Here is a 16,719-nt window from a genome sequence, read left to right as displayed (position 1 = left end):
GTGACTTTGTTCACTTCCAGATACGCAAAGAGCGAGTGCGCATCTCCTCTTGGCCTCTGTTCAGACCCAACACACACGTACAAAAAATTTCTGCATCCTCTCGTCTTGTACGATTATTGTTTACCCTTGGAATCCTCCTGTGGGACCTCTTATCCCAATCCCCCTTCCATTCTTTGGAATCTCGCCCCATCCCATTTCCTCCTGTCGGCTCTCTATCACTCTTTCCTCATCCTCCTGTGGGATGTCTTTTCTACACAACCCCCCCCCTTCCTGTGAGATCTCTCCTCCCCATCCCCCTTCCTCTTGTGAGATCTCTCCTCCTCATCGCTCTTCCTCCTGTGAGATCTCTCTTCCCCATCTCCCTTTCACCTATGGGATCGCTCTTCCCCATCCCCCTTCCTTCTATGGATTTCTCTTCCCCATCCCTTCCCTCTGTTGGAACCCTCTTCCCCATAACATTTCCTCCTGTGGGATCTCTCTTCCCCATCGACTTCTTCCTGTCGGATCTCTCTTTGGCATGCTCCACTGTCCTGTGGAATTTTTCTTCCCCAACCCCCTTCCTCCTGTGAGATTTCTCTTCCCAATCCTACATCCTCCTGTGGGAACTCTCTTCCATATCCCTCTTCCTCCTGGCCTATCTCTCAACCCCTTCCCACTTCATCCTGTTTAATCTCTCTCTCTCTATCCCGCTTCCTCCTGTGGGATCTCTCTTCCACACTCCCATGCCGCCTGTGGGATCTCCCATCCCCATCCCCTTCTTCCTGTGGGATCCCTTCCTCCTGTGGGTTCTCTCTTCCTCATCCCACTTCCTCCTGTGGGTTCTCTCTTCCCCATCCCCCTTCCTCCTGTGGGTGCTCTCTTCCCAATCCCCCTTCTTCCTGTGGGATCTATCTTCCCCATCCCCCTTCCTCCTGTGGGAACTCTCCTCCCCATAGAATCATAAAATCATAGAACACTACAGCACAGAAAACAAGCCATTCGGTCCTTCTAGTCTGTACCAAAACCTTATTCCGCTAGTCCCATTGACCTGCACCCAGTCCATAACCCTCCAGACCTCTCCCATCCATGTATCTATCCAATTTATTCTTAAAGCTTAAGAGTGAGTCCACATTTTCCACATCAGATGGCAGCTCGTTCCACACTCTCACCACCCTCTGAGTGAAGAAGTTCCTCCTAATGCTCTCCGAAACCTTTCCCCTTTCACGCTGAAGCCATGTCTTCTCATATTTATCTCTCCTAATCTATGTGGAAAGATCCTATTCGCATTTACCCTGTCTGTAGCCTCATAATTTTGTAAACCTCTATCAAATCTCCCCTCATTCTTCTACGCTCCAAGGAATAAAGTCCTAACCTGTTCAATCTTTCCTTGTAGCTCAACTCTTGAAGACCCAGCAACATCCTAGTAAATCTTCTCTGCACTTTTTCAAACTTACTGATATCCTTCCTATAGTTAGGTGATCAGAACTGCACACAATACTCCAAATTTGACCTCATCAATGTCTTATACAACCTCACCATAATATTCCATCTCCTACACTCAGTACTTTGATTTATGAATGCCAGGATGCCAAAAGCCTTCTTTACAACCCTGTCCACCTGTGACGCCTCTTTCAGGGAATTATGTATCTGAACTCCCAGATCCCTTTGTTCCTCCACACTCCTCAGTGCCCTACCGTTTATCGTGTATGTCGTACCTTGATTTGTCCTTCCAAAATGGAACACCTCACACGTCTGCGTTAAATTCTATCTGCCATTTTCTGGCCCATTCTTTCAGTTGGTCCAGATCCCTCTGCAAGCTTTGAAAGCTTTCCTCGCTGTCCACAACGCCTCCATCTTAGCGTCAGCCACAAACCTGCTGATCCAATTTATCACATTATCATCTAGATCATTGATATAGACAACAAACAACAATGATCCCAGCACAGATCCCTGAGACACACCACTAGTCACAGGCCTCCAGTCTGAGAAGCAATGATCCACTGCCACTCTCTGTCTTCTCCCACACAGCCAATTCGAATCCAGTTTACAACCTCTCCATGGATACCTACTGTCTGGACCTTTGGAAATAACCTCCTATGTGGGACCTTGTCAAAGGCCTTACAAAAGTCAATGTAGACTACATCCACAGCCTTTCCTTCATATGCATTCTTGGTAACCTCCTCGAAAAACACTACAATTCATTAAACATGATCTACCTCATACAAAGCCATGCTGACTATCTTTAACCAGCCCTTGGCTGTCCAAATCCTTGTATATCCGATCTCTCAGAACACCTTCTGATAATTTACCTACTACTGATGTCAGGCTCACTAGCCTGTAATTACCTGGTGTACTTTTGGAGCCGTTTTCAAACAACGGAACAACATGAGCTACCCTCCAATCCTCCAGCACCGCACCCGTGGCTGAGGACATTTTAAATATTTCTGCCAGGGCCCCTGCAATTTCTACTCTAGTCTCTCTCGAGGTCCGAGGAGATATCATGTCAGGCCCGGGGGATTTATCTACCTTTATTCACTGTAGGGCAGTAAGCAGCTCCTCCTCTTTAATCTCTATATGTTCCATGACACTACTGTTTGTTTGCCTTAATTCCATATTCGCTATGCCAGTTTCCTGAGTAAACACTGATGCAAATAAACTGTTTAAGACCTCCCCCATCTCGTGAGGCTCCACACATAGACGACCACTCTGATCTTCTAGGGGACCAATTTTGTCCTTTACTATCCTTTTACTCTCAATATACTTGTAGAAACCCTTTGGGTTTACCTTCACATTATCTGCCAAAGCAACCTCATGTCTTTTTGCCTTCCTGATTTCCTTCTTTAGTATTCCCTTACATTTTCTACACCCTTCAAGTACCTCATTTGTTCCTTGTTGCCTATACCTGCTAAACACCTACTTAACCAGATCACCAATATCACTTGTAAACCAAGGTTCCCTATGCCTGTTAACTTTGCCTTTAATCCTGGCAGGAACATGCAAACTCTGCACTCTCAAAATTTCACCCTTGAAGGCGTTCCACTTACTGAACACATCCTTGCCAGAAAACAACTTATCCCAATCCACTCTTCCCAGATCCTCTCTCATTTCCACAAAATTGGAAATCCCTTCTCCAATTCAGAACCTTAACTGTTGGACCAGTCCTATCCTTATCCATAATTATCTTGAAACTAATGACATTATGGTCACTGGACCCAAAATGTTTGCTTACACATACTTCTGTCACCTGACCTGTCTGGTTCCCTAATAGGGGATCAGGTACTGCACCCTCTCTCGTTGGTACCTCAATATATTGATTCAGAAAACTTTCCTGAACACATTTGACAAGCTCCACGCAATCTAACCCTTTCTCAGAGTGGGAGTCCCAGTCAATATGTGGAAAGTTAAAATCCCCTACGATTACAACTTTCTGTTTCTTACATTGGTCTGCTACCTCTCTACAGATTTGCTCCTCCAATTATCTCTGCCTATTGGGTGGTCAATAATACAACCCTATTCGTGTGGTCGCACCTTTCCCATTACTCAGCTCCACAGATATGGCTTCTATAGACGGGCTCTCTGGGCTGTCCCGTCTACGCACAGCTGTGATATTCTCCCTGACTGGTAATGCCACTCCTCCCCTTTTCTTCCCTCCCCCCTATCATGTCTGAAACAATGGAAACCCGGAACATGAAGCTGCCAGTCCTGCCCCTCCTCAACCAAGTCTTACTAATAGCAATAATGTCGATATCATCGTGCCAATCCACGCCCTAAACTCATCTGCCTTACCTACAATACTCCTTGCATGGAAATAGATGCACCTGAGAACATTTCTATCACGTACAAACCTTTGATATCTGTCCATACAAGCAGTCCTCGCATGACCCTTATCCTCCTCCACCTCACTATCTGCTCTAACACTCTGCCCCCTGCCCCTGCAATCTAGTTTAAAACCCCCGGAGCAGAACTTGCTAACTTACCGGCAAGGATGTTAGTCCCCTCCAGTTCAGGTGCAAACCGTCCAATTCGAACGGGTCCCACCTTCCCTGGAAGAAAGCCCAATTGTCCAGAAACATGAACCCCTCCCTCATGCACCATCACCTCAGCCACGTATTTAGCTGCATTATCTTCCTATTTCGAGCCTCACTAGCACGTGGCACAGGAAGCAATCCACCTGTGAGATCTTGCTTTCCCATCCCTCTTTTACCCTTTTATCCTCTGGCCTCTCTGTTCCCACTCCCCCTTCTTTCCAACTGCTGGATCTCTCCTCAACAACACCTTCCCCCTGTGGGATCTCTCATCCCCATCCCTTCCTCCTGTGGGATCTCTCATCGCCAGTTCCCGTCCTCCTGATGAATCTCTCTTCCACATCCCCATTCCTACAGTGGAATCTCTCCTCCACCCCCCATGCTCCTGTGGGATCTCTCTTCCGCATCCCCTTTCACCCTCTGGGGCATCTGTTCCCATCCCACTTCCATCTGTTGGATCTCTCTTCCGCATCCCCCTTCCTCCTGTGGGATTTAAACTCCCCACCCCTTTCTTCCTGTGGAATCTCTCTTCCCTATCCCATTTCCTACTGTGGGATCTCTCTTCCCCATCCACCTGACCACCCTGGGGGCTCTGTTCCCGTCCATCCACTTCCTATGGGATCTTGGTTCCCCATTTCCCATCCTCCTGTAGCATCTCTCTTCCCCATTACCCATCCTCTTGTGGGATCTCTCTTCCCCAAACCCCTTCCTCCCGAGGGATCTCTCTTCCCATCCCCATCCCTCCTGTGCCATCTCTCTTCCCCATCACCCTTCCTCCTGTGGGGCCTCTGTTCCAATCCCCCAATTCCCGTGGGATCTCTCCTACTCATCCCCATTCCTCCTGTTGGATCTCTCTACCCTATCACCCTTCCTTCTGTCGGATCCCTTTTCCCCATTCCCCCTTCCTCCTGTGAGATCTCTCTTCCCCAAACCCCTTCCTCCCGAGGGATCTCTCTTCCCATCCCCCTTCCTCCTGTGGAACTTCTTTTCCCATGCCCCTCTTCCTGTGGGATCTCTCTTTCCCATCCCCATTACTCATGAGATATCTCTTCTACTCATCCTACATCTCTCTTCCGCATGCTCCTTCCCCCTATGTGATCTCTCCTTCAATCCCACTTCATCCTGTGTGATCTCTCTTCCACATCCTCCTTGTGGGATCTCACTTGCCCATTACCTTCCTGCTATTGGATATCTCTTCTCATCCACTTGCCTGCTCTGGCATCTCTTTACCTGATCGCACTTCCAACTGTGGGATCTCACTTCCCCATCCCCTTCTTCCTGTGGGATCTCTCTTCCCCATGCCCTTCCTTCTGCGGGATTTGTCTTCCCCACCAGCTTTCTTGCTATGGGATCTCTCTTTCCTATCCTCTTCCTTCTGTTGGACCTCTCTTCCACATTCCACTTCCTCCTCTGGGCTCTCTTTCCCAACCCCCTTCCACAGGTGGGATCTCTCTTCCCCATCCCCTTCCTCCTGTGGGATCTCTCTTCCCCATCACACTTCCTCTGGTGGGATCGCTCTTCCCCACCTCTTCCTCCTGTGGTTCTTCTGTTCCATGTCCCCACTTCCTGTGGGATCTCTCTTTCCCATCCCCAATCCTCCTGAGGTATCTCTCCTACTCATCTGCCATCCTCCTACGGGATCTCTCTTCCGCATGCTCCTTCCTCCTATGTGATCTCTCTTCACAATCCCACTTCCTCCTGTGGGATCTCACGTCCCCATCCCCATTCCCACTGTGGAATCTCTTTTCCCCATCCCCCATGCTCCTATGGGCTCTCCCTTCACCATCCCCCTTCCTGAATTTGGGCCTCTGTTCCAATTCCCCTCTTCCTGCGGCATCTATCTTTCTCATCTCCCTTCCTCCTGAGTGATCCCTCTTTCCCATCCCCTTTCTTACTATGAGATCTCTCTTCCCCATTCCACTTCCTCCTCTGGGATCACCCTTCCCCATCCCCCTACCTCCGGTGGGATATCTCATCCCCATCCACATTCCTATTTGGGATCTCTACTCCATCCAAAATCCTCCTGTGGGCTCTACCTTCCATATCCCCCTTCCTCTCATGGAATTTCTCCTACTCATCCCTCATCCTCCTGTCTGATCTCTCTTCACCATACCCCTTCCTTCATTTGGGCCTCTGTTCCCACTCTCCTCCTGTGGTATCTCTCTCTCCCATCCCGCTTTCTCCTGTGGGATCTCTCTTCCCCATCCCGCTTCCCATTGTGGGATCTCTCTTCCCCATCCCATTTCCTCCTGTGGGATCTCTCTTCCCCATCCCGTTCCTAAGATGGGATCTCTTCACCATCCCCCTTCAATCTGTGGGATCTCTCTTCCTCATCCCACTTCCTCCTGTGGGATCTCTCTTCCCCATCCCACTTCCTCCTGTGGGATCTCTCTTCCCCATCCCACTTCCTCCTGTGGGATCTCTCTTCCCCATCCCAATTCCTCCTGTGGGATCTCTCTTCCCCATCCCAATTCCTCCTGTGGGATCTCTCTTCCCCATCAACCTTCCTCCTGTGCGATCTCACTTCCCCATCCCACTTCCTCCTGTGGGATCTCTCTTCCCCATCCCAATTCCTCCTGTGGGATCTCTCTTCCCCATCCCAATTCCTCCTGTGGGATCTCTCTTCCCCATCCCAATTCCTCCTGTGGGATCTCTCTTCCCCATCAACCTTCCTCCTGTGCGATCTCACTTCCCCATCCCACTCCCTCCTGTGGGATCTCTCTTCCCCATCAACCTTCCTCCTGTGCAATCTCACTTCCCAACCCCCTTCCTCCTGTGGGATCTCTCTTCCCCATCCCACTCCCTCCAGTGGGATCACTCTTCCCCATCTGCCTTCTTCCTCTGGGATCTCTTTCGCCATCCACTTTCGCCTATGGTGCCTCTGTTCCCATCCCCCCACTCTTCTTGTGGGATCTCCCTTCCACATACCCCTTCCTGGTTTTAGATCGCTCATCCATCCGACCTCCTCCTGTGGGCGCTCTCTCCACAATCCCCCTTCCTGCTGTTGGGCCTCTGTTCGAATTCCCCTCTTCCTATGGCATCTGTCTTTCTCATCTCCTTTCCTCCTGTGGGATCTCTCTTCCCCAACAACTTCCTGCTGTTGGAACTCTCTTCCCCATCCCGTTCCTAATATGGGATCTCTTCACCATCCCCCTTCAATCTGTGGGCTCTCTGTTCACCATCCCCCTTCCTGCTGTTGGGCCTCTGTTCTCATTCCCCTCTTCCTGTGGCATCTGTCTTTCTCATCTCCCTTCCTCCAGTGGGATCTCTCCTCCCCATCTCCCTTCCTCCTGTGGGACCTCTCTTCCCCATCCCATTTCCTCCAGTGGGATCACTCTTCCCCATCCGCCTTCCTCCTCTGGGATCTCTTTTCCCCATCCACCTTCTGCCCGTGGGGACTGTTTCCATCCCCCCACTTCCTGTGGGATCTCTCTTCCCCATCCCCCTTCCTCCTGTGGGAACACTTCCCCATCCCCCTGTCACCTGTGGGAACTCTTCCCCATCCCCCTTTCTCCTGTGGGAACTCTTCCCCATTCCCCTTCCTCCTGTGGGATCTCTCTTCCCCATCTCCCATCCTCCTGTGGGATCTCTCATCCCCATCCCCTTCCTCCTGTGGGATCTCTATTAACCATCTCTCTTTCTCGTGTGGGGCCTCATTTCCCATCACACACTCTTCTTGTGGGATCTCTCTTTCCCATCCCTTTAGCTCGGTTGGGTCTATTTCACTGTGTCCCATTGACATTTCTGCATTTCGGTCAAGAACATTTTGTTTAGACGTCTGGAAATGAGAGAGAATATGTAGAGTTTACAGGGTCACACCGACAGACTAAATTACTGACATTTGGTGAATACGCTGGAGCTGGTCAGTGAGGGACATTGACAGTGATGGGAACTCCGATCAGTGATTTACAGAAGGGTTTAATGTTTCCTGAAATATCTAAGTGAGAGAAATTCCCCCAGACCCACGGTTTGAATCACTTTGTTCATCAATCTGTCTGTTTGTGTTTAGGCTTGGGTGGAATGAACTGGGAGATTCAGGAGTGAAACTGGTGTCTGCGGCTCTGAGGAACCCGGAGTGTAAAATACAGAAACTGGGGTAAGTACCAGACTGTGGGAGATTGTGTTTACAGTCACTGGGTGTCTGACACTGAACATTAATGTGATCAGTAGAAACAAAGAAACATAGAAAACATACAGGACAATACAGGCCCTTCGGCCCACAACGCTGTGCCGAACATGTTTCTACTTTAGAATTACCTCGGTTTTACCCATAGCCCTCCATGTTTCTAAGCTCCATGTAGCCTTCCTGGAGTTAAAAGATCCGATCGTTTCCGTCTCCACCACCGCCGCCAGCAGCCCATTCCACGCACTCACCACTCTCTGTGTAAAAAAACTTACCCCTGACATCTCCTCTGTACCTACTTCCAAGCATCTTAAAACTATGCCCTCTCATGTTAGCCATTTCAGCCCTGGGGGAAAGCCTCTGACTGTCTACATGATCAATGATCTCATTATCGTGTACACCTCTATCAAATCACCTCTCATCCTCCGTCACTCCAAGAGAAAAGGCCGTGTTCACTCAACCTATTCTCATAAGGCATGCTCCCCAATCCAGGCAACATCCTTGGAAATCTCCTTTGCACCGTTTCTATGGTTTCCATGTCCTTTCTATAGTGAGGCGACCAGAATTGAGCACAATACTCCAAGTGGGGTCTGATCAGGGTCCTATATAGCTGCAACATATAACCATAACAGCAAGGAAATAGGCCATCTTGGCCCTTGTCCATGCCGAACGCTTACTCTCACCTAGTCCCACCGACCTGCACTCAGCCCATAACCCTCCATTCCTTTCCTGTCCATATTCCGATGCAATTTTACTTTAAATGACAATACCGAACCTGTCTCTACCACTTCTACTGGAAGCTCGTTCCACACAGCTACCACTCTCTGAGTAAAGTAATTTCTCCTCTTGTTTCCCTTAAACTTTTGCCCACTAACTCTCAACTCATGTCCTCTTGTTTGAAGCTCCCTTACTCTCAATGTATAAAGCTTATCCACGTCAACTCGATCTATCCCCCTCATAACCTCTCAACTCTTAAACATTACCTCTCGACTCTTAAACTCAATCCCATGACTGATGAAGCCCACTACACCGTACGCCTTTTTAACTACAGAGTCAACCTGCATAGCAGCTTTGAGTGTCCTATGTACTCGGACCCCAAGATCCCTCTGATCCTCCACACTGCTAAGAGTCTTACCATTAACACTATATTCTACCAGCATATTTGACCTACCAAAATGAACCACTTCACACTTACCTGGGTTGAACTCCATTTGCAACTTCTCAGCCCAGTTTTGCATCCTTTCGGTGTCCCGCTGTGACATCTGACAACCCTCCACACTATCCACAACACCCCTAACCTTTGTGTCATCAGCAAACTTACTAACACTACCCTCCACTTCCTCATCCAGGTCATTTATAAAAATCACAAAGACTAGGGGTCCCAGAACAGCTCCCTGAGGCACACCACTGGTCACCAACATCCATGCAGAATATGACCCATCTACAACCACTCTTTGTCTTCTGTGAGCAAGCCAGTTCTGGATCCACAAAGCAATGTCCCCTTGGATCCCATGCCTCCTTACTTTCTCAATAAGCCTTGCATGGGGTACCTTATCAAATGCCTTGCTGAAATCCATATACACTACATCTGCTGCTCTACCTTCCAGTCCCGGTAACTTATTCAACTTGATGCTTTCCAAAAGCTCCACCACATCCTCTTCCTTAATATTTACATTCTCAAGCTTTTCAGTCCACTGCAATTCATCCCTACAATCGCCAAGATCCTTTCCCGTCATGAATACTGAAGCAAATGGTTTATTAAATACCTCTGCTATTTCCTCCGGTTCCATACACAATTTTCCATTGTCACACCAGTTTGATCCTATTTCACATTTCATCCTCTTGCTCTTCACATACTTGCAGAATGCTTTGGGGTTTCCCTTAATCCTGTCCGCCAAGGCCTTCTCATGGCCACTTCTAGCTCTCCTGATTTCATTCTTAAGCTCCTTCCTGCTAGCCTTATAATCTTCCAGATTCATATCATTACCTCGTTTTTTGAACCTTTCATAAGCTCTTCTTTTCTTCTTGACTAGATTTACAACAGTCTTTGTGCACCACGGATCTTGTACCCTACCATCCTTTCCATGTCTCATTGGAACGTACCTACTCAGAACCCCATGCAAATATCCCCTGAACATTTTCTACATTTTTTCGGTATGTTTCCCTGAGAACATCAGTTTCCAATTTATGTTTACAAGTTCCAGCCTGATAGCCTCATAGTTTCCCTTACTCCAATTAAAGGTTTCCCTAGCTTGCCTGTTCCTATCCCTCTCTAAGGCTATTGTAAAAGAGATAGAATTGTGATCACTATCTCCAAAATGCTCTCCCACTGAGAGACCTGACACCAGGCCAGGTTCATTTCCCAATAGCAGATCAAGTACAACCTCTCCTCTTGTAGGCTTATCTACATATTGTGTCAGAAAACCTTCCTGAACACACCTAACAGACTCCACTCCATCTAAACCCCTCAATCTAGAGAGCTGTCAATCAATACTTGGGAAGTTAAAATCTCACACCTCAACAACCCTGTTATTGTTACTCCTTTCCAGAATCTGTCTCCCTATCTGCTCCTCGATGTCCCTGTTACTGTTGAGTGGTCTATACAAAACACCCAGTAGAGTTATTGACCCCCCTTCCTGTTCCTAACTTTCACCCACAGAGACGCCGTAGACAACCCCTCCATGACGTCCTCCTTTTCTGCAGCAGTGACACTATTTCTGATCAACAGTGCCACGTCCCCACCTCTTTTGACTCCCTCTCTGTCCTTTCTGAAGCAATTAAATCCTGACACTTGAAGTAGCCATTCCTGCTCCTGCACCATCCAAGACTCTGTAATGGCCATAACATCATAGCTCCGAGAGCTGATCCACGCTCTAAGCTCATCCATTTTATTCATCATACTCCTTGCATTAAAGCAAGGCGGCTGGACCGGATGGAGTTTCCCCACGATTACTGAGGGCCTGTGCGACTGAACTGGGAGAACCACTACAGCGCATCTTCAACATGAGTCTAGATCAGAGAAGAGTACCCAGACAGTGGAAAACATCCTGTATTGTCCCGGTACCGAAGAAACCACAACCAAAGGAGTTGAATGACTTCAGACCTGTTGCCTTGACGTCGCACGTGATGAAGACCATGGAGCGGCTGATAATACAGAATCTGAGGCCACAAACCAGGCACGCCCGGGATCCGCTTCAGTTTGCGTATAAGGAGAAGGTGGGAGTGGAGGATGCTATCACGTATTTGCTGCACAAATCACTCTCTCACCTAGATGGGGTCAGTTGTGCTGTGAGGATTACATTCCTTGACTTCTCTAGTGCCTTTAACACCATCCAGCCCAAGATCTTAAAGCACAAACTAACGGAGATGGGAGTAGACTCTCACATGGTGGATTGGATAGTGGACTACTTGACAGATAGACCTCAGTATGTGCGGTTGGGAGACTGTAGGTCTGACACGGTGGTCAGCAGCACAGGAGCGCCACAGGGAACCGTACTCTCTCCGGTCCTGTTCACCCTGTACACATCAGACTTCCAATATAACTCGGAGTCCTGCCATGTGCAGAAGTTCGCTGATGACACGGCCATAGTGGGGTGTGTCAGGAATGGACAGGAGGAGGAGTATAGGAAACTGATACAGGACTTTGTGATATGGTGCAACTCAAACTACCTGCGTCTCAATATCACCAAGACCAAGGAGATGGTGGTGGACATTAGGAGATCTAGGCCTCATATGGAGCCAGTGATCATTAATGGAGAATGTGTGGAGCAGGTTAAGACCTACAAGTATCTGGGAGTACAGTTAGATGAGAAGCTAGACTGGACTGCCAACACAGATGCCTTGTGCAGGAAGGCACAGAGTCGACTGTACTTCCTTAGAAGGTTGGCGTCATTCAATGTCTGCAGTGAGATGCTGAAGATGTTCTATAGGTCAGTTGTTGAGAGCGCCCTCTTCTTTGTGGTGGCGTGTTGGGGAGGAAGCATTAAGAAGAAGGACGCCTCACGTCTTAATAAGCTGGTAAGGAAGGCGGGCTCTGTCGTGGGCAAAGTACTGGAGAGTTTAACATCGGTAGCTGAGTAGGCTACGGTCAATTATGGAAAACCCTGAACATCCTCTACATAGCACCATCCAGAGACAGAGAAGCAGTTTCAGCGACAGGTTACTATCGATGCAATGCTCCTCAGACAGGATGAAGAGGTCAATACTCCCCAATGCCATTAGGCTTTACAATTCAACTGCCAGGACTTAAGAACTTTTTTTAAAGCTATTATTAATGCTTTTTGAGTTAGTGATTTAGATGCATATCATATTATTACTGAGTTAAGTATTGTATGTAATGAGTTTTTGCTACAACAAGTGTATGGGACATTGGAAAAAATGTTGAATTTCCCCATGGGGATGAATAAAGTATCTATCTATCTATCTATCTATCTATCTATCTATCTATCTATCTATCTATCTATCTATCTCAAACCATCAGACTGAGTGCCTCCCTTCTCTATCACCTGCGTATCCTCCCTTTCACACTGTCTCCAAATTCTCTCTATTTGTGAGCCAACCTTCCTCTCCTCCGTCACATCAATTTGGTTCCCTCCCCCCAGTAATTCTGAGATCACTACCTCTGAGGTCCTGCTTCTCAACTTCCTTCCTAACTCCCTGTAGTCTACTTTCAGGACCTCTTCCCTTTTCCTACCTATGTCACTGGTACCAATATGTACCACGACCTCTGGCTGTTCTCCATCCCACAGCACGATATCTTGGACGAAATCAGAAACATCCTGGACCCTGGAACCTGGGAGGCAAACTACCATCCGAGTTTCTTTCCTCCATCCACAGAATCGTCTGTCTGACCCCCTAACTATAGAGTCCCCTATCTCTGCTGCCATCCTCTTCCTTTCCCCACCCTTCTGAACCACAGGGCCAGACTCTATGTCAGACGCGTAGCTGTTGTTGCTTCCCCTCCAGCAGTCAAACAGGAGTACTTATTGTCAAGGGGTACAGCCACAGGGGTACTCTCTAGTACCTGCTTCTTGCCCTTCCCTCTCCAACTGTGACCCACTTCTTCAGTCTCCCATGGCCCCGGTGTGACCACCTGCCTGTAACTCCTCTCTATCACCTCCTCGCTCTCCCTGACCAGACGAGGGTCATCGAACTGCATCTCCAGTTCCCTAACTCAGTCCCGAAGGAGCTTCAGCTCGATACACCAAGTGCAGATGTTGCCGTCCAGGAGGCTGGGAGTCTCCAGGATCTCCCACATCTAACACCGAGCACAGAAAACCAGCCTCACACACATACTCTCTGTCTGTATTGTAAACAGATAACCCACCTCGCCTCGACCCTTTATCGCCGAAGCCCCGTTGAGCCAAAGCCTTCCTACTCTGTCTCCCGCTCCTCTAATGCTCGCTCTGTAAATCTGTCATCCATTTAAACTCTTCTCGCTGTTCTCACTGGCCGACTTGCGCAGTCGTGCTGAAGAAAAAAATCAGTAATTGTGTTACTGATAAACACTGGGGATTTGGGGATTTGTACCGTCTCCTGTCTCTCTGTGTCCTTCACCCTCACTCCCTCTCATCTCCAGGCTGATCGGTGTCGGTCTCACAGATTCTGGTGTCGAGGATCTCGTCTCCGCTCTCAGTACAAACCCATCACTGACGGAACTGGTCCTGAGTTATAATAATCTGGAAGATTCAGGAGTGAGACTGGTGTCTGCGGCTCTGAGGAACCCGGTGTGTAAAATACAGAAACTGGAGTAAGTACCAGACTATGGGAGATTGTGTTTACAGTCACTGGGTGTCTGACACTGAAAATTAATGTGATCAGTGATTGTGTTACTGATAAACACTGGGGATTTGTACCATCTCCTGTCTCTCTCTGTCCTTCACCCTCACTCTCTCTCATCTCCAGGCTGAGGGATGTCGGTCTCACAGATTCTGGTGTCGAGGATCTCGTCTCCGCTCTCTGTACAAACCCATCACTGACGGAGCTGGACGTGAGATACAACTCACTGACAGACCGATCTGTCCCCGCTCTCCGCCGCCTCATACTGACCCTCCCAAGTCTGGAGTGGATCCGGTGAGTGTTTGTGTTAATGTTCAATGTGATAAAATATCAGCAGACTCGCGGGTTTTCTGGTGATATTTGTCTGTGAGTGTTGTTGAAACATTAACCCCGGTCCCCTGTTACTGACACTGTTGTGTAATCTGTTTATTTCATCTTTATTCTCCCATCTGTTTCAGGCTGGAGAGGAATGAGTTCAGTGAGACCGGGAGGAAGGAACGGAGATCTCTGCATGGAGTCAGACCCAGACTTAGAGTGATCGTGGATCTGTGAACATCTGAATGGTGAACAGACCCACCCGCGGGATGGGGACATTTTGGCCGATTCCCCGCCCTCCCCTTTAATTCCCGCCCTTACCTTTAATGGCCGCGCGCCGGGGCTGATTCCCAACGGTTTTAACGGAACCGGCTCAGGCCCCGGGCTGTGTGTCGCTCAGAGCGGTCCCGCAGTGACGTGTTTCCGCCTGTTGTCCGCCGGATGTGCGTGTTCGAGACTCCCTACGTGACACCCCGGAAAAATGACCCGTCTGCACCATTCCATCACTCAATTAATCCCACGCTGCAAAATCTCATTTCAGCGAAGCAGGCACCATCAATTTGCGGGAGACTCCCGGAACTCCCGGGAGACGTGGGATGTCTGCAATAGACTAGCTCCTTACCGGCTAGCCAGCTAGTTTAAATAGCGTTAGCTATGCTAATGAATGAATGACACCCGTTAAACTTACCTCAACAGTGATTTAACCCTCCACGGGCAATAGAAAACTCAATGTTGCAAACAGTGCAGCGAGCAACACTGTCATTATTCCTGACCCCTAGTAGGCAGGGGAACACTTCAGTGTAGTCTGGGGTGCAGTACGTTTTATATTTTTTTACTCTGCCGTGGGAGAGTATTCAATTCTCTGTCTCTCTCGTTCTAAAAAAAACGATTTCCGGGATATTGTATACAATTTGGGGGCGCCAGGGAGCCACTATCAATATGCAGGAGAGGTGGGATGTCCGACGCTTCACTTGAAATGGCCGCTGGGGAGGGAGTGACGGCTTTGGGAGAAGTGACGCGCTGATTTAAAATGGACGAATCCTTGGTTAATGTGGCCGCCAGGGATGGAGTGAGACACTGACTTACAATGGCCACTGTCAGACACAGAATCTATGGCGAAGGAACATGCGGTGTCCATGGATACAATCCCGGGATCGAGTGTGTTATTGATTGTAATAACAGCATTTTAATTTGTGTTTTATATTGTCTTCCATATTGTGTATGTGTTTTAATTCTAATTATTTTGTCATTGAATAAACTGAAGTATATATCTCAGATATTCACACATACACATATACATGTGGGTTTTGGGGAGGAGGGGTGAGGGGTTTGGGAGGAAGAGGAGTGATGGGACGAGGAGTGGAATGATGAGACGGTGAGCGTGGCAAAGTCACTGACTCAATAGGGGACGGAAAGGGGAGGGGTGGAAGCTCCTGTCACAAACTGGGGCCGACATGGAGATGATAAAGACGGGGTGAGGAGGAGTGAAACGACTGGAAGGGGGCGGGAGTGATGGGACGGGGAGGGAGCAGGAGTGATGAGACGGGGAGAGAGGGGGAGTGATGGGATGGGGAGGGAGGGGGAGTGATGGGACGGGAGGGAGTGGTCTGATTGGACAGGATGGGGTGTGTGGGGGAGTGAATTTTTCAATAGTGAATGAATGAGTGGTGACATTTCCTTCGCAAATAAGACGAGCTGCAAAAAAGTGGGGCGGGGGTCAGGGACGCGGTCAGGGCTGATGGGTCGGGGAGTTCATTGTCTCAATGAGGGAGAGGGGAGCGACTCACTCAACGAACGGGGGAGAAGGGATTGGGTGAGGGAGCGAAATTTCCCATCAGAAAATGTCCATCACCCAGGATGTGGTGGATAGTGGGAGAAAGGGCAAGGGGCCAGAGAGGGGAAAGGGTGTCAGGAGTGACGGGGTGAGTAGGAGAGTGACTCACCAGGTAACAGAGAGAGAGAAAGAGGGCAATGAGGAGAGGCGAATATTGACATTGCAAAATGGCAGCCAACCAGCTTACGATGCAGAGCATCGAGATGGCGGGGAGAGGAGAGCGAGGGGAGGGAGGGAAGGGGTTTGCGAGTGATGGGATGGGAAGGAGGGTGACAAGATGGTGAGTGGGAAGGAGGGTCTGACTGTCACACAATGGCTGTCGGCAGAAGCTTTAATGGAGAGATGTGAGAGCGGGCACCGAGGGGAAGGAGAGGAGGGATGAGGAGTTGAGATTGAATTAACAGGGAGGGAAGTGAGTGGAAGGTGAGGAAAAGGGTGTGCCCCATTCTATGATGCGGGGAGAGCGGTTGTCAATGGTAACCATCACAAAATGGCCGCCAGCCAGGGTGAGATGGGCGGTGATAGAGGGGAGAGCAGGGGACAACAGCGGAGTGTTTCAGGAGTGACGGGAGCCGAGGGTGGGAGAGGGCGACTCGTAACAAGGGAGATGGAACTGGGGGGTTCCCACGGGGGTGGAATGTGACTACGGGAAGAGGCTAGCACCG

At 49.1% G+C, this 16,719-nt stretch overlaps 1 protein-coding gene across 1 annotated transcript in view; it reads left to right on the top strand.

Moving 5' to 3' along the window:
* Positions 1-15,495, top strand: part of LOC140723606 (NACHT, LRR and PYD domains-containing protein 3-like) — a 31,051-nt gene extending 15,556 nt beyond the window's left edge. The window contains exons 6-9 of the mRNA XM_073038172.1: positions 8,014-8,100; positions 13,706-13,876; positions 14,032-14,199; positions 14,364-15,495. Of these exons, the coding sequence (XP_072894273.1) occupies positions 8,014-8,100; positions 13,706-13,876; positions 14,032-14,199; positions 14,364-14,457 (520 nt within the window). The 3' untranslated portion in view covers positions 14,458-15,495. The remainder of the gene's footprint in view (positions 1-8,013; positions 8,101-13,705; positions 13,877-14,031; positions 14,200-14,363) is intronic.
* The last annotated feature ends 1,224 nt before the right edge of the window (positions 15,496-16,719 follow it).

Source organism: Hemitrygon akajei, unplaced genomic scaffold (assembly GCF_048418815.1).
Source record: "Hemitrygon akajei unplaced genomic scaffold, sHemAka1.3 Scf000120, whole genome shotgun sequence".
Taxonomy (NCBI): Eukaryota; Metazoa; Chordata; class Chondrichthyes; order Myliobatiformes; family Dasyatidae; genus Hemitrygon; species Hemitrygon akajei.
This window is presented reverse-complemented; position numbering and strand designations above follow the sequence as displayed.